The 22747-nt window shown below is 47.0% G+C and overlaps 1 protein-coding gene and 1 non-coding gene across 2 annotated transcripts in view; both read right to left on the bottom strand.

Annotated features, from left to right (window-relative positions):
* LOC138967123 (regulator of telomere elongation helicase 1 homolog) overlaps positions 1-22747 on the bottom strand; it is a 44959-nt gene that overhangs the window by 19129 nt on the left and 3083 nt on the right. The window contains exons 4-17 of the mRNA XM_070339606.1: positions 22121-22205; positions 21793-21874; positions 21031-21091; positions 20651-20735; positions 13134-13218; positions 11934-11999; positions 11251-11398; positions 10603-10641; positions 8623-8695; positions 2472-2572; positions 1893-1954; positions 1520-1594; positions 1094-1178; positions 84-216 (exon numbers count right to left, since the gene is read on the bottom strand). Coding sequence (XP_070195707.1) covers positions 84-216; positions 1094-1178; positions 1520-1594; positions 1893-1954; positions 2472-2572; positions 8623-8695; positions 10603-10641; positions 11251-11398; positions 11934-11999; positions 13134-13218; positions 20651-20735; positions 21031-21091; positions 21793-21874; positions 22121-22205 — 1180 coding nt within the window. The remainder of the gene's footprint in view (positions 1-83; positions 217-1093; positions 1179-1519; positions 1595-1892; positions 1955-2471; positions 2573-8622; positions 8696-10602; positions 10642-11250; positions 11399-11933; positions 12000-13133; positions 13219-20650; positions 20736-21030; positions 21092-21792; positions 21875-22120; positions 22206-22747) is intronic.
* Positions 19279-19397, bottom strand: LOC138967872 (5S ribosomal RNA). The gene has a single exon (XR_011456049.1). It is a non-coding gene; the product is annotated as a 5S ribosomal RNA (ribosomal RNA).

Below are 22747 nucleotides of genomic sequence, written 5' to 3' on the forward strand. Positions count from 1 at the left end.
GTGACATCTTTAAACACACAACTTCCACAACCATTATAACAGGTGTCAGAACAATCTCTGTAAGTATAACCAGTTCAACTCACATCTGCATTTCAGCAGTGAAGGATTCAATGGGGGAGAGCGTGCCGCTGGTGAGAATGATGGATTTGACCCCCTGATTCTTCAGCTCCTGCATGCTGTAGCCGGGACTGAAGCACCAGTAGCTCAACACTCGCTCTGACAAACACACAAACAAGCTGGGCAATTACACACACACAAAAGTTAACAATAAAGACTTATCAACTGATAACAAGTCGCGTGAGGCGAAATTACTACATTTAGTCAAGGTGTCGACCTCCAGAATAAAACTGAACGCAATGCATGTTTTTACCAAGACCAAATAGCATCGCCAGTCCAGATCATGGAAAAGGCAGTGAAATTGACAAGCCAGTATATAGCGCGGTAGTGGTTGTGCTGAGCAGGATAGCACGCTTTTCTGTATCTCTATTCTTTATAGCTTTCTCAGCTTGTTTTTAATCTAAACATAACATATCTATGTTTTTGGAATCAGGAACCGACAAGGAATAAGATGAAATTGTTTTTAAATCGATTTCGGAAATATAATTTTAATCATAATTTTCATATTTTTAATTTTCAGAGCTTCTTTTTAATTCAAATATAACATATTTATATGTTTTTGAAATCAGAAAATGATGAAGAATAAGATGAAATAATTTTGGGATCGTTTCATAAAAAAAATTTAATTACAATTTTCAGATTTTTAATTACCAAACTCATTAATTAATTTTTAAGTCTCCAAGCTGAAATGCAATACCAAAGTCTGGCCTTCGTCGAAGATTGCGTGACCAAAATTTCAATCCATTTGATCGAAAAATGAGGGCGTGACAGTGCGGCCTCAACTTTTACAAAAAGCCGGATATGACGTCATCAAAGACATTTATCCAAAAAAACGCACACAGCGACTCCAAAGCTATATCACTTCAATCCGCAACTGCAATCCAAAGCAGTTCTCCAACAGTGTTTAATCTAAACACCAACAAACATACTGATATTAGGACAATAAGTACTTGTTAATTTACAGAAAGAGACATACCAGCCTTATCTTGCCCACCAGCAGAAGCCCAGGAATCCAGCTTCTTCTTTTTCTGAGAGTTGCCTTCTTTCAGTTGAATGTGAACCTGCAAAACAACTCTTGTGTCAGAGAAGAAAAAAAAATAGAAAAAAAACAGAACAAAACAAAACAAGTCTACATAAAAACTATTGAGAATAAAGTGGTTTCAAAGTAGCCATGAATGCCAAGACAATACTCACTTTTCATGCTTTACAAGCACAAGCCAAAAACATCTGAAAATGAGAGGGCGGAGGCAAATTTCTTCTGCACTCTCCCCGTAAAACAATTTGATGTACCTCTGCGTACAAAATTTATGTCTGACACTAATATAATTTGACTGCATTAGGCAATCACACTGTATCCAGGTTTACCTGTACCCAAGGATGCATGTGAATAAAATGGACGTACCTTGTAATGCTGAGCAAGCGACTGCCTGTGTTGACTGAAAGAGGCACCTTCACCCGGTTCTTGATTGAAAGTGATCTGCATGTGTAAAATAAGATTAGTCTCCATAAAATGAAATTGAAAATCACAACATGTTAACGGCAGACCTATTAAAAAAACAATTGAAAAAGCCAAGGAATAAAAAAAAGTCTTCAAATAAATACACATAATTACACCCAAAACACGATCCAAACCTTTATGAGAACTACAGTACAGTGACAAACACACATAACAAAAGGAAGGCATAAAATAAAGCTTCATCCAAGAAAGCACATGATACAAATGGCTTTGTCAGGGTCTGTAATCAAACAGTGAGGAGACTATGATGAAAAGTTACCTTCAGTGCGTCTGCTACCTTTGAGAGTCCTGTTCCCTTTGAATGCAGTGCACCAGATGTACCTGCAAAAGACGGTTAAAATGTGTATGTCATTTTGTGTCAAGAAAGTATTTTTTCTTGCACATTCTTTCTCACTTCCTCAAATATAACCAAAGAAAACAAAAGTCTTTACAAACAAAAGTCCTATAAAATTGCATGTAACCTTATGAGCTGGACCATCCACTCTGATATCCATATCTCCCAATATCCCAAACCCACTCATGAAAAGACTTAAACAGCAAATAATCACATTTAAACTATAGCCAGAAATGACAGGCTTGTTGAACAAATCATTTAGTCAACACATACTAAACACAGTAGGATATATTATCATTTGCTGTTGATGCTAAATGTTTCAGTCAGTACTATCACTTTCATCTCAATAGCTGTCAGTAGCATTTTAAGATGTACTGTTATTTGTACACTTTGAGAATTGAAATAGCAAGTGTGTCGCTCTTGAAGCATGTGCGATACTGTGGTTTTTTTAAATCAACATGTACCATCACAAATATCTGCAAAGAAACGTACTAAAACCCTTACCATCGCTGTTCAAATGGGCAATCATCTTGTCCATTAAGTCGATAACAAAGTTCTTGTTGTTGAATGTGATGTTCACTTTTGCCATCAGCTCAAACATGAACCTGGACAGGCAAGAATTTCATTCAAATTCTAGTAACCCATTCTTTTTTCAGAACCATTTTTCAAAATGTTCTTGCAAACTGCGTTAATTTAGCTAAAGATAGCTCTCTTTTTTCAAAACAAAAAAATAACGTCTCAACATTTTGAATTGAAAATTTTTATCTAAATTTTAATTTGATTATATACTTACCCAACTCACATACAGCAATTTACTTCAGTTTAGTGCTAGGACGCTGAATAGCATCGCCTTGGTAACAAGGGGAGGTCACCCTAAAAAAGAGCTACCTTGACCCCTTAACAGGACAAAGTCACACGTGACTTCCTGACCTTGCCGCCATCTTTGAATCATTCAATCGAAAGCGAACATAGAAAAATTTCCCTCTTTTTTAGGAAAAACCCCCATAAAACCCCAAAAGCGGGGCAGGAGGGCGGGTATCCACTATGTGAGTTGGGTAAGTATATAATCAAATTAAAATTTAGATAAAAATTTTCAATTAAATTACATATCTTATCCCAACTCACATACAGCAGAATGCTAATGAAGGAGGTGGGAAAACAAAATTCCACTTGTCCAGCAGCGACAATGGCTGGTAGGGAGCTACTGCCACCATGACGAGTGCTGGCCACATCTCGCAGGTAAAAGTTGATGCAAACGCCCTGCGATTTCCAGTAGGCAGCGTCTAAGACCTCTGCCAGCACGCCTGAGCGGAGGACTGCCAGAGAAGTAGCCCAGGCTCTGGCTTCATGAGTTCTTGACAACTTCCTAGGAAGGACAGAATGCCCACTCCCAACTTGTCTGTGCCACCACGCATACGCTTGTTTAATAAGCGTAGAGACCCATCTTACCAAAGTGACCCGCGACAAGTCCTTGCTCCTTTCAGTGTCAACTGAGATGAAGAGCCGTTTTTGGTCCCTAGACCTAATGGGCGTGGTACGGGATAAGTAGCTGGTAAGAGTACGAACAGGACAATTGACCATAGCAGGGTCACCAGACGCAAGAATCCTACTTAAAGGAGGAATGCGAATAACAGAGGAGGACAGACCTTGTTTTTGGTTTTGGCAAGGAACTCCGGCCGAAATCTTAAAACAAAAGAGCCATAGCTCTCAAAAGAAATATCCTTAGCCAGGCCTGAAAGAGCGTGCACCTCACCGCCTCCACGGGCAGAGGCTAACAAAACGAGGAACAAGGCTTTACGAGTCAAGTTAGCTAAGCTCGCTGAAGCTAAAGGTTCGAAATCCGAAGAGGCTAGAAACTTGAGTACCAAAAAATAAGTCCCCGCGGGAAGAGGGGACTTAGCCTTCATAAAACCAATCGCTGCCCCCTTAAGAACACTAGCAATTACACCGCCCAGGTTAATGCTATGCCCTAATTGCTTCAGAGTAGAAGAAATGGCTGAGCGCCTGACTCTCAAAAAAGAAGGAGCCAAGCCCTGAGCAGCCAAACACGAGAGATGATTTGCTACATGCATAGAGCGAGGTGAAGTAGCAGTAACTCCATTCTCCGAGCACCACTTTGTCCAGGCTGACCAGTGTGACGCATAAACAGTGCTGGTCGATTCCCTGTGGGCCTTTTGGACAAAGCCTAAAGTAGCGTCTGAGGAGCCAGAACGGCGCAGCGACCTAGAAAGAATGGAGGGCCGTCTGCGAGGCGAAGGAGGACGGGGAACCAATGTTGGCTGGGCCACCAAGGGGCCACCAACACCAAGCAAGGCTGTCCCCGCTCCGCCTTCCTGAGAACCTTTCCCAAGAGATGAAACGGGGGGAAAGCATAGGCTCAGACGCGACCAGTTTACTTCGAGGGCGTCTGTTTCCCTCCCCTCTGGGTCTGGAAAGGGGGAGATAAAGACCTGAAGCCTGCAGGAGAATCTTGTCACAAACAGATCGACTGTAGGCTTGCTGAAATGCCACCCAGACGTTGTAGGACCTGATGAGTCAGAGTCTACTCCGTGTGCATCGTCACTACGGGCGACTGAAGTAGTCCGCAAGAACGTTGAGTATGCCTGGGACGTACTTCGCTGACAATAGAATAAGGTGCTGGCTGCCCCAGGCAAGAATCTGACCTGACCTGACAGAAAGAGGGAGAGACAAAGTGCCTCCCTGTTTGTTGAAATAGGCCGCCATGGTCGTGTTGTCTGTGCGAACCCCAATTTGTTCGTTCCTGACCATAGACAGAAACGATTGGAGTCCCAGGAAAACAGCCTCTAACTCTAGGGCATTAATGTGCCCCCCACTCTGCGTCTCGTTCCACAGACCTGACGCAGTGTGAACAGAAAGATGGGCACCCCAGCCCTCCATAGACGCGTCTGTGAACAGAAACTCGTCCGGGGGGGGGCAAACGAGATTGGCACTCCCTGTGAAATCCCAGGGAGCAGCCACTGCCTCGTTGTGTGCCGAAACCAGCTTTCAAGAGAGACTACTGTCTCCCAGCCCTGAAGAGAAGGCTTCCACAGCGAACTCAGGGCAGCCTGAAATGGCCGCTTGTGGACTCTGCCTAAGGGCACAAGAGTGGCCATCGATTCCATTTGGCCAAGAAGAGAGGTCAGAACACGTACAGCCGCTCTCTTTATCAAGGACAGAGTACGAAACAGACTTTGCAACCTGTCCACCCTTCTCTGTGAAGGGCGTACCCGCCAATCGACGGTGTATGTCTTTGCGTGTGGAAGAAAAACAACCCCAATGCTAAAAACGTCTGTGCCAAACCTAGGCTTAGCCACATGATGGTGTTAGTTCTTTCCGTAACCTCTTAGAAAGAAAAGCTGAAACTAAGGAATTCCTGCGAGTCCTTTATGCTGCGCAGCGAAAGTCGCTGACAGAAGCCACTGCCTCAAGAGGTAGGCTTAGCCGGAAAAGTTCCGACTGAGAGGTTACGAGCAATGGCTCAGTGAGCCTAAAAATTTAGTCAGAATGTGAGCCCATAATTTGGACATGTTCTGGCGACTTGTCAGAAACCAAAGCTTATGACCCTGATGAGAAAGCGCAATTCCGTAAGCCGTAAAAGCTGAGAAAGTTTTAACAGCTTGCCTTGTTTTTCACCACAGAGGCAAAAAACAAAAATTGAGGCCTTAGCAACTTCACCCTAGAGGGTGAAAAATAAGAGGTATGCCGCACCAAAGATGGGCGTACATACCGCGAAGCTGCCTAAGGCAGAGGGTTTAACCCAATGTGTGTTTGCTTAGGTCCGTATCTTGCCTAAATAAAGGCCAAATGTGGCCAGCCGACGCAGATCACAACTTCTCCCAGAAGATGAACCACAAAAAGCAAAGAGCGGAGTAGATCCGCCTCTTGTTTGCAACCTGAGCCAAGCAATTTGCCAAGAAAAGCGCTGGGAGGCTCCGCTGTTCAAAAGACTTTAGCCAAAGCAGCTAGAAGCGACATGACATCCTTCTCCCGTGCGTCACGACGAAACTCGAAGTTAACAAGAGCAGAGAAGATAGAGCTCTATAAAAAAATCTTGCAAAGTTTCCTAAACAGAGGATAACTTGAAAAGATCATGTGCTTATTCCCCCAGAGACAAGAAAGAGGACTCAGTATAACATACTGTTCTACTGTAGCCGTCTTCCCTACCAGAATAGTGACAACTTTCTCTACCGCATCGTCACGAAACCTGAATGGGTCTAATGACGACTGCAAAGTCTCAAAGAGAAACGATAACTCAAGCAAGCGTAAGCCAGTTACTCCAAAGACAAAAGAGAATTCTCCGAAAACGGGACTACTCTGTCTCTGCTGTATCATCTTGCCTAAGGACTGCAAGTTCCGGAAAAGTGGAACGAGGCAAGGCAAACGAGCCAATCAAATTGACTGAATTATGCAGCAGTGTAAACCTCTTAGCCAAACCAGCAGGCAAAGCTGAGGCTAAAAACAAAGAAGCATGGTAAGGCTGCGCTGAATCAGGAGCCAGACCTTGTGCTGTTAACCACGGTACAGCGTGAAACGCACCGCCATACTGCCCAGTAGTCAGTAGCATAGACAGCTCACACGCTACCAACGGGAATTTCCGAAAACGGGAATTTCCGAAAACGGAACTGCTGTTTCCAGTCCTTCGCAGAACGGGAATCCCCCAAAGCGGAAGGAGGTTGGGCAACAAGCCTACAAGTGTTGCCGCACCCTCCTCGAACTACCTTGAAGTAACTTCCGCCGCCAAAGCCAGTGCTAGCGGAAGTTCAACCAGTACACGGAAGTTGGCATCTTAGTCAACCTGAACAGAAGCACCAAAATCCGACTCATAATCCCGCACATCCGTGCAACAAGGCAACGAACTTCCGCCCTGACTACAATAGTCAGGCGAAGCGTCACCCAGAAGAGACGACACACGAGGGATGCGATACCCAAGCAGTGTGTCCCTAGGGACTGCTTTCCTGCCCAGAGGGCGGAAGCGGGGAATGTCACCCCCTCCTCAAAATACCGTGAAGCCACTTCCTCCGCTAAAGCCAGAGCTTGCGGAAGCTTAGTCGGTATGCGGAAGTTGACATCTTCGTCACCCTGGACGGAAGTGCCAAAATCCGACTCGTAGTCCCTCACTTCCGTGAAGTCAGGCAAGACACTTCCGCCGTGACTACCATAGTCCGACGAAGTGTCGCCCGGAAGAGACGCCCACGAGGGATTTTATACCCAAGCGGTACGTCCCTAGGGACTGCTTCCTGCCTGAAAGGCGGAAGCGGGGAAAGCTGTGAAAGCTGTGCTGCCGCACCCACTGTTCCTCTAGGGAGTGTAGGAGGACGCACTTCCCCTGTTCGGTCAGAGACCAAACGCGTGTCTGGGCTTTTCCCTCGATCTAGACGTTCACTCAATCGGAACGACGTAGACCTAGGGCCTAAGCTTTCGCGCACACGAACCGGTGTGGCTACTCTCTCCAAACACGCACTTCGTTTTGGCCGGAGAACCCGGTTACTGGCGAAGTATAAATACCTTGATCGTCGTCAGTCCAAGAGGCCTGGGAACGCAGCAGGGAAACACCACGGCTGCCCTCAAACGAGGCGTGAACGTCGGCGGACGTAAAAGTGGAGGAAGGCGGAACACACACCCTGGCAAGGGAACGCACACCTCCCACACCGGAAGGCAAAGACACATCTCAGCCTTGGTAGACGAAAAACTCGGCTGAAAGAGAGGATATCTAAGCACTCAAGGAGTGCAAAATAGCATAAACATCCTGCTTCTCGCTAACAGGGCCTGAAACGGACAAGACCGGTGAAGCAGCTGAAGGCAAACTAGGCATAGCCGGAGAATCAGGTAAGTCTATCGCACATCAAACGAGGATTTAGTCAAGGATCTGTGACTTTAATCAAAGCTTAACATGCCGAACTCTACGACTTACGAGAAGGCTTCTTTGTGGGAGAAGGCTCGGCCACCGACTTAGCATTTTTATTCTTTCCTTATCCGACATGGCGAACGGAAAAAATGTAAACAAAGCTAAGTATTCGACCAAACCTAAGTCACAAAACGATAACAAACGACAAAAAAGCTCACCCAAACACACAGTAGGAGCAGAGGGACCGTGTGCAAGTACCAAGGCAGGGTCTGACAAAGGCAGAAGTCAGACAAACCGGCTGAAAGCCGGAGCAAAATCAAAACACGTCTGTAGACACGGACCGCTGAAGATGGAATGATTCAAAGATGGCGGCAAGGTCAGGAAGTCACGTGTGACTTTGTCCTGTTAAGGGGTCAAGGTAGCTCTTTTTTAGGGTGACCTCCCCTTGTTACCAAGGCGATGCTATTCAGCGTCCTAGCACTAAACTGAAGTAAATTGCTGTATGTGAGTTGGGATAAGATATGTAATTTAATAAATATGACATCAATGCAAAAGGCAAAGCTGAAATGATGACTTGCACTCTCTATTTCTTCTTCTTCCTCATTCGCTTCTTTGGGCACTGCCAACTCAACCATGTAGTAGATGAATGTGAAAATCTTTGTACAAACCTCAGGTGATTAGTAAGAGCATGCACTGTCTAATACTCGAACTGAAAAATTACCAACTCTTTTTTATAACAAAAACATTCTAAAGAGACAAAGAGCTTGAAACAAACTATACAAACTGGAGTGAATTCTAGACACTTACAATCCAGGCTTGACAATTTCTTTGTTTTTCAGAGGTTCAGAGTCAATCAGTTCTTCAAGCTCCAGTAGGGTCTCTGTCAGAAACACACACCAATTTTGGTCAAAGAACATGCGGCATACAACCAACCTTTTTGCATAAAAAAAAATACCTCAAAACAAAATGCACTACAGTATTAGTGAATTAATTCAACAGGACACGTTTACATGATTCCTTAACCACTTGCCAGCCGCAGCGCCTTAGGACGGGTTTACCCGTCTTGACGGTTCCGGGATTTTCCAGAAGTGCGATGTCACTGCTGACACAAAAATAGCAGCCAATGGCTTGGTAGGATACCTCATTCTCATGAATAAACATAAATGGTGACGCGGTTTTGCGTCTGAAGGCTATTTTCGGCCTTGGCGACAGGATAGGGGAGAGAAATCTCGACTCGTCAAAATGGCAAACGGTGGAAGTCGACCGGGCTACGGTAGGGAAAAACAAAGCCGGACTGACGCTACAGGGGGTGCAAATGACTATGGATACTGACAGGGGAAGGGGGAGATCTTCTTTCGGACGATTCGTTGGAAACAGGTAGATGATAGTGATTATAATCCTTTCTTGGAGCGAGCAAAACAGCCACCTGTGTTTGATCCACAGGCACCGGAAGATGCGCCGGACTGATTTTTCAAAAGTTCATATTTAAACATCATTATAAGCCAAACTAATTATTATTTCCATGATTAGACACTAAAAACAGATTCTTGGTTCAATTTCCCTTAAAAATAACATAGGTTTTACTTACCTACCTACTGCCAGTTTGGAACTAGAATTTTTTGTGAATTATTACACCCCGAACTCCAATATTCCCTGGCAGTCAGGAATGCACATACGCAAGTTTTGATTGGCAGCGTAAGGGTTAAGGTTTCCATATGAACTTTTCTGATTTTGCACAGAAATTAAGACACCACCCGTTATTAACATTGTTGAGGACACACATGGAGTCAATCGATAGATAGCAAAGGCAGCGATCATGCTAACCATTTTACCAGAAACAAAATTAGCTCCAGTAGAGCCCAGTCCCTCAGCCAAGGCAGCATATCAACCATACATATAATGCAATGATAAGGTATTATTTAATATGGATTTCTTTAAAACAAGTATCGACTGGTAGCTCTGAGCAGGTCATAATTGTTTCTTTTACAGATTTACCTTTGGAAGAAAAAACTTGCAATTACCAGTAAGTGCTACCTCAGACTTTTGTTTTATTTGTTTTCAGAATTACAGAGAGGCATTGTCAATCAATCAATCAATATGAGGCTTATATCGCGCGTATTCCGTGGGTACAGTTCTAAGCGCAGGGATTTATATTTTTATTTTTATTTTTTTATTTTATGCAATTTATATCGCGCACATATTCAAGGCGCAGGGATTTATTTATGCCGTGTGAGATGGAATTTTTTTACACAATACAACACGCATTCACATCGGCCAGCAGATCGCAGCCATTTCGGCGCATATCCTACTTTTCACGGCCTATTATTCCAAGTCACACGGGTATTTTGGTGGACATTTTTATCTATGCCTAAACAATTTTGCCAGGAAAGACCCTTTTGTCAATCGTGGGATCTTTAACGTGCACACCCCAATGTGGTGTACACGAAGGGACCTCGGTTTTTCGTCTCATCCGAAAGACTAGCACTTGAACCCACCACCTAGGTTAGGAAAGGGGGGAGAAAATTGCTAACGCCCTGACCCAGGGTCGAACTCGCAACCTCTCGCAAGTGCGTTACCACTCGGCCACCCAGTCCATTGTAGTAAGACATTCATACATTTGTCAGCAAGAACAGGGTGAAAACAAAAAAGGTGATGCAAACTCTCACATGAAAAAGTTTACAGCAATCTGACCTGTTCAGAATTTTTCTTTTTTAATTACAGAAAACATTATGCAAATGCCAGCTCAACCCTCAAATTTTCATATAAATAACATAAAAGGCCACTCACTCTTCAACTTTATGATATCCTCAAGTGTGAACTCAGGCACTAAAAGACAAAAGAGAACAATTCACAGGATATCAGTTTATCACACAATAGAACAACAAAAACAAATGTATGATGTTTTTTCTAAACTCGAGAAAATAAAGCAAGAATTTACTTTTCCATTCTGAAACCCACTAACCAACATCAATTCTTTCTACAAGGTAAACCAGACATCATTTTTCATCTTACTCTAATAGATATTGTTTGGAAATAATTCTGTTAGAATTTTCAAGCTCTGTGGCAGAGTTACGCCCCATACAGTGAGGCAAACAATAACATGCTGCCGACCGGCTAAGACCAGCGATCACGACGAATTAATAACTCTGATTTGTTTGTTATGCAGTGTCTACTTGATATGTCCTTTCCTTTCCTTTCCAAAATATACACTGGTTGGCAGCATGCTTTTGCTTGCTTCACTGTCTGGGGCCAAACTCTACCACAGCGTTTGAAAATCCTGACAGTTATTTCCAGAAAACGTCTAGTCCACTCTTAAAAACATCCATCATATTATAAACTCCAGGTCCAGCATCTACTAAAAACTGATAACCATAATCTTTGGCTTTAAAAGTCAAAATGAATTTGATAACAACAGTCTGAGATGTGTACACCTACTTGTCGCTGTATCTTCAGTGTCACCAGTGTCCATATCTGTGCTGACCATCTCGGTCAGTTTGACTCCAAGCTGTGTCGTCTCTTCTATGGCAGTGGCCAGGTCTACAGAACTGAGCTCAAATGATGCACTGTCCTCGCAGATACGCTCCTGAAAAAAGGCATGAATCAGAATCAAATGATGCACTGTCCTTGCAAATACGCTCCTGAAAAAAAGCATGAACCAGAATCTTAACAGCTTAGAAAAGTCAGATGATGGCTCATGTATGTTCAGTGCACAAAACAAGTCACTCGAAAAAAAGGTTTAATAACAATAGGGGCATTCTCATGGTGCGCATCCAATTTCAGTTTTGAGTGCCTTCAGACGAAAAAGTCAACATAAACTAAAACAGTAAAAGTGTGCAAACTATATATACAGCAATTAATAAATCTAAATACATGAATCTTTTTGAACATAGAAACACAATTATCTATCAAGCATTTAGGAAAACAGAAGTGCAACATACAAGTACCGTACTAACAATTTCACTCAAGTTACTCTCAAATGTACCTGCTACAATCAGTCGGCACATTTTACATTATCAGCAATCATGAAGTCCATTGATCACCTGGATTTTTTTCTTCTTGCAGCTCATTAGGGCATTGTGAATACTCTACAGTTGTAAAGATTTCAAATATTCTCTTACCAGATTATGAGCTTCATCAAATATCACAATGTTTCCCTGGAGTTCAATGCCATGAGCCCTCCTTGACTGCAAAACAGAGCAGAAACATCCATTTCTTCAAACATAATCTTCAGGCAGCAGAATACTATGTCAATACGTCTGGTTTTCACTTTTACTGATTAGATTCAGACAGCATGACACAGCTGATGTACAACATTTTACTGCTAAAAGTAAAAGAACTAAAAAGCTATTCCATTAGAAAAGACCCCCCCCCCCCCCCCTAATGTTTGAATGATCTCAATATAAAAACAAGTCGCGTAAGGCGAAATTACAACATTTAGTCAAGCTGTCGAACTAAGAGAATGAAACTGAACTCACTGCATTTTTACAGCAAGAGCGTATACTCGTAGCATCGTCAGTCCACCGCTCGATGCACAGGCAGTGAAATTGACAAGAGCGGGGTAGTAGTTGCGCTGAGAAGGATATCACGCTTTTCTTTATCTCTATTCTTTTCAACTTTCTGAGCGTGTTTTTAATCCAAACATATCACATCTATATGTTTTTGGAATCAGGAACCGACAAGGAATAAGATAAAATTGTTTTTAAATCGATTTCGGAAATTTTATTTTAATAATAATTTTTATATTTTTAATTTTCAGAGCTTGTTTTTAATCCGAATATAACATATTTATATGTTTTTGGAATCAGAAAAAGATGAAAAATAAGATAAACGTAAATTTGGATCGTTTTAGATTTTTTTTATTTTTTTTTTTTACAATTTTCAGATTTGTAATGAGCAAAGTCATTAATTAATTTCTAAGCCACGAAGCTGAAATGCAATACCAAAGTCCGGCCTTTGTTGAAGACTGCTTGGCCAAAATTTCAATCAATTTGATTGAAAAATGAGGGTGTGACAGTGCCGCCTCAACTTTTTAAAAAAGCCGGATATGACGTCATCAAAGGTATTTATCGAAAAAAAGAAAAAAACGTCCGGGGATATCATTCCCAGGAACTCTCATGTCAAATTTCATAAAGATCGGTCCAGTAGTTTGGTCTGAATCGCTCTACACACACACACAGACAGACAGACAGACAGACAGACACACACACACACATACACCACGACCCTCGTCTCGATTCCCCCCTCTACGTTAAAACATTTTGTCAAAACTTGACTAAATGTAAAAACACACACACACACACATCTATTTGTAGCCTCACCTTTGGATCCAGGAGATAGTTGTATGGCATGAATATAATATCAGCATCAGACTTCAGTTCTCTGGCAAGATAGTAGGGACAGATCCTGAAAAAGACAATGAACATTGGTTAACTCTAAACAAAACTCAAACTCCTTATTATCAGCAAAATCGTGACATCAGCTACACTCAAGGGAGACTGTCCAGATTCTGATTCAGGCCTTTAAAACTAAATGTAAGGCTTCTTTTTAAGCCTACTGTCTATATGATACTTACCGAGACAGTACTATTCTTGCACATTATCTATTATAGGCCGAAAAAATTGGACAAAACGCTGAGTGGGTACAATTATCTCCCATAACCATGCGCCACCGTGGATCCCAAGCACTGTCCGAGTGCTTCCCCCTTACAGGATGTAGGTGGCGCGTCCTCTTTCTTTATGAGCTGCAGACCCTCAAAAAGCCCATAACATATCAAGAGGGGAGGCGGGAGGGAAACTCTAATAGTACTGTCTCGGTAAGTATCATATAGACAGTAGGCTTAAAAAGAAGCCTTACAGTCAATATAACACTTACCTCGACAGTACTATTCTTGCACAGAATACCAGAGTGGTGTGAGGGTGATATGTAGAGTATTAAACTCCTTAATCAAAATCACTTAAATCCAAGGATTAAGATACCCAGGCAATTTTCGAACAGTACTACCGTAAAAGAAAATATACCCAAGAAACATACCTTAGACTGACGTGACCATGCTAGCAACCACTGCTGTGTGGTGAACTCAATGTCAAAGTCCAGGCCACTCAAAGCTTGAATACCACTGAGTCTACGGCAAGTGGCTAAAGCGATGAGGAACAATTAGTCTTAAAAATCAGCAACTTGATACTGATGCCTGCCAGGGGTTCAAACTCATTGCTACGCAGGAGTTTGAGGACCAGAAAGACATCCCCCTTGGGAAATGAAACCCGAGGTTTAGACACCGCTGCATTGCTAATACCCGAAAGGACATTAGCGATGAGGGAGGACCTGATCAAGTGTTCAGTTCTGCGACCAGTAGCGGCCGCAATCGTGGAAGCGATGGCAGATCTGTATCCAAGAAGAGTCTTAGAAGAAAGACTCTTCTTTTGATACACTTCCACCAGGAAGTTGGCCAAGTCCTGTGTTGAGGGATAAAGCGGCTTTATCCCCTTGGACAAGGCGAAGGTGGCCCAAGCTCTCCAGCGTAAGTCGTAGAGCTGATTAGTTGATCGCCTCTTAGCGTTCAAGGAAAACTCTACTGAACTCTTGTGCAATCCTAGTGCAAGCAGTTTGGAGCGCACAAGAGCCATGCGGTCAAGCACAGACTCTCTGGACGTGGATGAGGGAGGCATGATCGAGGCTGGAGCAGACCTCCCCCGTCCAGATCCAGAGGTAGAGGGTCTACGTGGGTGAGACCGCGAAGATCTGGAAACCACGGAGCTGTTGGCCAGTAAGGCGCGACCAAAATCAGTCTTGGTCGTTCCTGCAGATATTTTGCCAGCACCCTCGGAATCAGAGATGTCGGGGGATAGGCGTAAGCATCGAGGAGCCTCCACAAGAGAGTGAATGCGTCCAAGTGGAACGCATTCATGTCTCGAAAGGGGCTGACGTACCTGGGAAGCCGAGCGCTGAATCGAGTTACGAACAGATCGATCAGAGGACGGTCCCACCTTGCCCACAGACGCTGTAGAACGTTGTGAGCGATGGTCCATTCTGTGGAGAGAACCTGATCGCCCCGACTGAGAATGTCGGCCAGGGCGTTCAGTTTCCCCGGAACGAACTGGACTGACATCCGGACCTGATTGGTCTGGCACCAGAGCAGAATCTCCTCCGCCAACAGGGAGAGGGACCGAGAATTGGTGCCCCCCTGGTGGCGAAGGTAAGCTAAGCATGTGGTGTTGTTGTCCCCGTTGAAAATCAGAGGGGCCAAGGACAGGCCGAATGGGAGGGCCCGAAACTCGAACACCGTGCCCTCCCAAACGAACCGGAGCAGATGTCGGTACCCCGGGGCCACCAGGATGTGGAAGTAAGCATCCTGGAGGTCCCAGACATGGCCCAATCGTTTGGCCGGATGGCCAACCGGACCGACGAAGGGGTTTCCATCTTGAACTTGCACCTGTGAAGGTACAAGTTCAAGGTGGAGAGGTCCAACACCGGCCTGAACCGGCCGTCCTTTTGGGGACGGTGAACAGGCGGGAGCAGAACCCCAGAGAAGGCTGAGAAAGGGGGTAGACCGCCTTCTTCTCGACCAACGAGTTCACCTCGTCCTGAAGAGCCTGCCATCTGGCAGGCTCTCGAGGAGGGGGGAACGTCCAAGGTAGAGCGGACAATGGAGGTTGTGACGACAGCGGTAGAGAAAACTCCGACCACACCACCCTCAAGAAAAACTGGTTGGAGACCAGTCTGCCCCACATGCCGCGGGCCCGAAAAAAGGGAACCGACGGACGAAAGAGGGGCAACTTGAGGGGGCGTCAACGTAGGGCCGGGACTCACTGAAAATTCTGCTGGCGGGCAGGCGCAGGCTTGCGACCACCCCCCCTGGTGGTGCTGCTTCCCCTTACCTGTCTGAGCACCCTTCGTCTTGCTTGGGAACGCAACAGGCGCCTAAGAGGAGGAAGAAGGAGGCAGTGAAACTGGCTTCTTCTTCTTCTTCTGAGGCTGGGAGCTGGAGGTGACTGTAGCACTTCTCTTACTCCCCGCCGCCGTCGCCGAAGCAGCGAGGCCAACCATCAGAGAATCAGTGTTCCTCTGGCGTGTGGACTCCACCACAGAACGAACAGTGTCCGGATGAAAGAGGGAAGAAGGCTGAGGAAACGTGTTCCTCAGACTCTTCCTCATATCCGGAGGCACTATAGAAGTAGGCAGAAAATGATCACGGAACAGGGCCAATAAAGTGGACCCGTGTTCCAATGGCCAATTCTGCCGCAGACGTCACGCACGATCGCACGGCATGCAAAGCCCGATCCACTCGAACCGTGTCAAGGACCCGAGTGGAATCGGACTCTGCCCGATCGGGAGGGTCCAACAGTGTGGACAGCGTGCTCATCCATGTCAAGGCCTGTGATTGGGCCTCGACTGTGGAAGAAACGGTGGCCTCAAGATTGTGGAACGAAGCAGAGCTCAGTTCCACCTTCTTGACCGAAGGCACCTCCCCAACGAACACATCACCGTCAGCCCCACCCTAAACACTCGAAGTCTGGAAAGGGAGAGTTCGAGAGTCAAAGGGAAAAGGGAGGGACGAAACAGATTGGACACGAGGGAACAGTGGAGGTGCGCCTCCCGAAGGAAAGCATGGCACTGAACCCGCGTCCTCCCGAGGAACACAGGTCGCGTTTGCACGTGAATCTGTACTCCTCAGGCGATGTGCTGCCGCTTCCACCGTGGCACTTAGACTAGGGTGGAACGCGAATTGCCGGCGGCCGGATCGTTCATAAAACGAGCCGCCGGCAGACGCGGCGTGAGCCTCCCGCGCCCGGGCCGAAGCGGACTCAAAGGACGAGAGGGCGTCTCAGGGAAGGACGTCCTGAAACTGTTCAAACGTCCTTCTAGCTGTGCGAGGACGAGCCTCCTGCCTCTCGTCCTCAGACCCCGGGTCCACGTCCTGTGTGTCAACACTAGACGACAGACGCTTAAGAGAGGCATCCGTGACGTCAAGACGCCGCGTGATGTCTGTCATGTACTGTTGGAAAGTACGAAGCATAGCTTCGGAAGTTCCATCAGAAACCGGCAAGGGTAGAGGTTCAGTGTTAACCTCAGGGCGACCCTGATCCTCCTCCCTATCGTCCTCCGACTCACTCTCCTCTTCACTTCCCGACAACTCCTCAAAAGCAGGAGTGTAGGGAGCTTGAGGGGGAAGAGCCGAAAGCGATGAAGCAGGCTGTGAAGAAACGCCCACAGAAGCAAGAGGCCGCGAAGACCCCTGCCCCAAAGACGAAACGTCTCCAGCAGCCGAAGGGGGAGAAAAACAACAACCCTGCGACTGTTGGGTCAGCCCAGCCAACGAACCCCCGCCATTTATAGACTGAACAGGAACCCATCGGGTCTGATCAGAAAAGAAATGGTCCGGTCCGGTCGGGGGTGCCGATCCGGTCCGGTAGGGTGGTCCGGTCCGGTGCCGTACCATCCGGAGGTCCCGTTCAGCACCGAACCATCGTACCCACAGAAGTGTTCGGGTGGTTAGGTCCGGACGTGGACATACCGTACCATCCGGACCCGTAGGTCCGGTGGTCCGGTATGGTCCGGTTCGGTGCCAGACCATCCAGACCAACAGAGGTGGTCGGGTGGTCCCGCACCGGACCATCCGGACCCGTAGGTCCGGACCCGTAGGTCCGGTACCATCCGGAGGTCCTGTTCGGCACCGAACCATCCGTACGCACAGAAGTGTTCGGGTGGTTCGGTCCGGGCGTGGACGTACCGTACCATCCGGACCCGTAGGTCCGGTTCGGTGCCAGACCATCCGGACCAACAGAGGTGGTCGGGTGGTCCGGACCGGTCCGGTAGGGTGGTCCGGTCCGGTCCCGTACCATCCGGAGGTCCCGTTCGGTACCGAACCATCCGTACCCACAGAAGTGTTCGGGTGGCTCGGTCCGGACGTGGACACACCGTACCATCCGGACCCGTAAGTCCGGTATGGTCCGGTTCGGTGCCAGACCATCCGGACCAACAGAGGTGGTCGGGTGGTCCGGTCCGGACCGGACCACCGGTCCAGCACCGGACCATCCGGACCCGTAGGTCCGGTCCGGTCCCGCACCATCCGGAGGTCCCGTTCGGCACCGAACCACCCGTACCCACAGAAGTGTTCGGGTGGCTCGGTCCGGACGTGGACATACCGTACCATCCGGACCCGTAGGTCCGGTTCGGTGCCAGACCATCCGGACCAACAGAGGTGGTCGGGTGGTCCGGACCGATCCGGTAGGGTGGTCCGGTGTTCCGGTCCTGTGGTCCGGTCCCATACCATCCGGAGGTCCCGTACGGCACCGAACCATCCGTACCCACTGAAGTGTTCGGTCCGGACGTGGACCTACCGTACCATCCGGACCCGTAGGTCCGGTGGTCCGGCGGTCCGGTATGGTCCGGTTCGGTGACAGACCATCCGGACCAACAGAGGTGGTCGGGTGGTCCGGTACCGGACCATCCGAACCCGTAGATTCGGTCCGGTCCCGTACCATCCGGAGGTCCCGTTCGGTACCGAACCATCCGTACCCACAGAAGTGTTCGGGTGGCTCGGTCCGGACGTGGACATACCGTACCATCCGGACCCGTAGGTCCGGCATGGTCCGGTTCGGTGCCAGACCACCCGGACCAACAGAGGTGGTCGAGTGGTCCGGTCCCGACCGGACCACTGGTCCGGTACCGTACCCTCCGGACCCGTAGGTCCGGTGTGTTCCGGTTCGGTGCCAGACCACCCAGACCAACAGAGGTGGTCGGGTGGTCCGGTCCCGACCGAACCACTGGTCCCGTACCGTACCATCCGGACCCGTAGGTCCGGGGGGTCCGGCAAGGGCCAGAGGTACTGTCCCGCACCGGACCCTAAGGTCCGGTACGGTCCCGTACCATGGGTCCCGTCCGGACCAAACCCGGAGGTCAAGTCCAGTCGGGACCCGTGGGTCCGGTTCGATCCCGACCCGTAAGCCTGGAACGTTCCGGACCCTTGGTCCGGACCATCCGTCACCCGAACACCAGACGCTAAGGAATGGCGTGGGGTCAAGACGGTCCGGTCGGAGGTGTCGGTCTGAGCAACAGAAACAATGTTCCCGTCGCCCTGACCATTCGACAGAAGTACCACGTTCTGTCGAACACCTCCACGTCCAGTAACTAGTCGGCCGGAGCGTTTCAAGAGGGACAGCCACCAGTCACACGGACGTCAGAGGGAACCGTAGTAGCAGTGGTCGTAGGCACGAAGCCTGAAACCCCTGCCCCCACAGGACCGCCCTGAACGGGGTCAATTCGCATCCCAACCCCAGCGGGGAGGGAATTCAGAGACCCCGTCATCTCCTCCGATCTCCCCCCCCAGGAGGCCGAAACTACTGTCAAAACAGCAGCAGACGACCCAGCGAGGGAGTTCAGAGGAGGACCCGTGTCCCTCCTGGCTTCCACAGCGGTGGAAACCGAGGAGGGCACAGGAGAGGCACCGGAAAAGGAAGATTTTAATGCCAACTGCACCCGGTGTTCCCAGGCGGTCACCCATCCAAGTACTAACCGGGCCCGACGTTGCTTAACTTCGGTGGTCGGACGAGAACCGGTGTTTTCAACGTGGTATGGCCGTTGGCTGTCAAAACCTGAGTCTCTCCAGTAGCCCCTAGATCGGATTCACCAACCCCCAAAGAGGGTTGGGAATCGACCTGCCCCCGGATTCGAGCCAGGGGGGAGAAGGAAACCTTCCCCCCAGGCTTGAAACCGGGAGGAGCTGAAGCCTGAGACTGAGGGCCGGACAACGGCGTCGAAGGGGGGGAAGCCTGTTCCACTGAAGGAGAAGGAGAAAGAAGCTTTTTCTTTCCCCTCGACCTTCCCCGAACCTTCGACGGCGCAGCCCCGCCCGAAGTCCCAGGCTCAAGCCCAGCCTGTTTGAGCAAGCTCGCATTGAGCTTGCTCAAACAGGCTTTCTCCGCCCTCCCTCGCCGCAAACGCAAAGCGTTTGGGGAGGGAGAGTCGGAGCGCCGAAAGATCCCCTTCTCCGTGCGTAAAACATGACGCTGGGCGCCCGGAGAAGGGTTGCCCCCGGCAGACTCTGGTTCCGTAGAACCAGAGCCCAAAACAGGACGAGACATCCTACCTCGCCCTGTACGTACCCTTAAAGACCGAGAATTAACAAAATTCAAAGAAAATTTAGGTCAATACTCAAGTGAATGCGGCGAAACGAGAAGCAGACGACCGGTCACCACGAAGTAGGACGGGAGGCACGCCGAGTCCGCCACACAAAAACGGAGGCACAAGTTGAAGGAAACACAACGTAGCCTCAAGCCAGAAGTGGAATAACACACAATAATCCAACAGGTGATAGTCCACACAGAAAAGGAGCCTCTTAGTCCAAAATAATCCGGGAGCGTAGCAGAAACACAGCCGGTCTGACACGCGCGAAAAAAGAAAGAGGACGCGCCACCTACATCCTGTAAGGGGGAAGCACTCGGACAGTGCTTGGGATCCACGGTGGCGCATGGTTATGGGAGATAATTGTACCCACTCAGCGTTTTGTCCAATTTTTTCGGCCTATAATAGATAATGTGCAAGAATAGTACTGTCGAGGTAAGTGTTATATTGACGAACACCTCACAGCAAAACAAAACACAAGACGTTCTACACAGCACTGCCTTTTTCTTCTTCTTTCATTGGCTGAAACTCCCACGTTCACTCACTCCCATGTTTTTGCACGAGTGAATTTTTATGTGTATGACTGTTTTTACCCCGCCATTCAGGTAGCATACGTCGATTTCGGGGGAAGCACTGCCTTTGAGGCTGAACACATGATCAAAAGCACATAAGCAGACGTGCTGACACACCCAGACACACAATCACACACACTTACTTGTTCTTGGTACCATGAGACACCAGGTCCTCAATATCAGCCACACTGCCGACAACTTGCCGCGCTTCTGTGTTGCGTTTCAAATCTAGTCAAAGAGATTCAAACCAGGGGAAAAAGTGAGCCAGTAAGCTAGAACACAGAACTAAATCAACACAAGAAGCTTCTTAACTGCACCACCCACTCCACCTGTCTTTTCTGAATCGGAAGTTACCACTTTGTAATTCAATTAGAATGCAACTACACAGTGCAGTTTCATTTACTTTGAGAAAGAGAAAACATTATGTTTAAACATCAAGTTAATGCTCCCAGTGCAACTTGAGACATCTGGTCAATCCCCCCCCCCCCCCCCCCCCAGAGTAAATCACTCCACAAAAACTTACCTTCCAATACATTGTAGTAGTGGCATTTCCTGGCTGACACTTTAGCCCGACACATGTGAACCTTGGAATGGAACAAATAGCTGGTCAAGCATCGAAGTCTGAATTCAATAGATTCTAACTGTCAAATCCCACTTTCTTTTGGGCCATATTACATGTATTGAAGTCAACCATCATGGACAAGCGTGGGTGTAGGATATATTTTGTTACATCTTTGTTTGTTTGTTTGTTCGTTCATGGGCTGAAACTCCCACGGCTTTTACGTGTATGACCGTTTTTACCCCGCCATTTAGGCAGCCATACGCCGCTTTCGGAGGAAACATGCTGGGTATTTTCGTGTTTCTATAACCCACCGAACTCTGACATGGATTACAGGATCTTTTTCGTGCGCACTTGGTCTTGTGCTTGCGTGTACACACGGGGGTGTTCGGACACCGAGGAGAGTCTGCACACAAAGTTGACTCTGAGAAATAAATCTCTCGCCGAACGTGGGGACGAACTCACGCTGACAGCGGCCAACTGGATACAAATCCAGCGCGCTACCGACTGAGCTACATCCCCGCCCTTTGTTACATCTGAGTTTCCCTGTTCAAATTGAACAGATTTCTTTTTTTACCAATAATTAAAGCTAACTTCAAGACAATCTTTCGCTAACAACTTGCCCATCTTCCCTGATGTACAATACATGAGTAAATACTAAACAAATTCGAAAATTACATTTTCTTGGATGTAAGAAAACAATATCAATAAGCATGTGATGCAGACCTTGGTATTGTTGTTTTTCTCTTTCTTGACTTGCTCATTGATGCAAAGCTGATCCCTGGAACCAATTACTGCTGTCTTCATTCTGAAAAAAAGAGCCATTATTCAAGAAAACAGTGTCAGCGAAAACAAAGTGTACACAACAGCAAGGACATAAAAAGGTGTTATCCCCAAAACACAGAAAATATTTTTTAAAAGTATCAACTACTACTTCCAATTGGGAAACAAACAAGCTTTCAGTTTCATTTCTTGATTTGCGCTAAGTCTACCATGCACATCAAATAATTTGACATAGTTTTTCCCCCCAAATAACAAATAGAAGACGGCATACCCATTGTAGGCAGTTCTTTTCAGTTCCTGTACTGCCTGGGACAGCTGAGAATGAGTTCTAGAGGCGTAAATTATCTTTGGAACAGCTGAAACAGTACACACATTCATAATACATAAGCATTCAGTTTTGCTCATCAACTATTTATAGCAAGCCATTTAGTAACTGCATGTGTTAATTGACAAGTAATTAGGCAAGGACAAAAGGGTTAAATGTTTGATTATCGTGACAAAGCCATATAAATTAGGGTTGGTATGTCAGTCAATTGCCCTTTTTTCTTTTTAATTGAAGTTTTTATTTTATTTACACAGGCGCAGGTGGATATTTATTTTTTACCAGAAATTGTGCAAGCTGTGTCCCCTGAATGTAAAAAAAACACAAAAAACTTTCTGCGTAAAGACTGCAAAATCCTTCTTTTTTATTTTCTTATTTGATGGGTCAAAAAAGTTCCAGGGTCAGAGTCACACTAATAGGATTTATACAAGAACTGATGACTGTTTCATCTGACATGCTAACAGTTGTTCAGTCTTACTTGTTTTGACTTTTTGTCATTTTTACTGTGCAAAATATACAATTTTTCATTCTGTTGTTATAGGTTGTCTATCATGGTCTCTAGAATAAACATCTACT

This window comes from Littorina saxatilis, linkage group LG5, assembly GCF_037325665.1.
Source record: "Littorina saxatilis isolate snail1 linkage group LG5, US_GU_Lsax_2.0, whole genome shotgun sequence".
NCBI lineage: Eukaryota > Metazoa > Mollusca > Gastropoda > Littorinimorpha > Littorinidae > Littorina > Littorina saxatilis.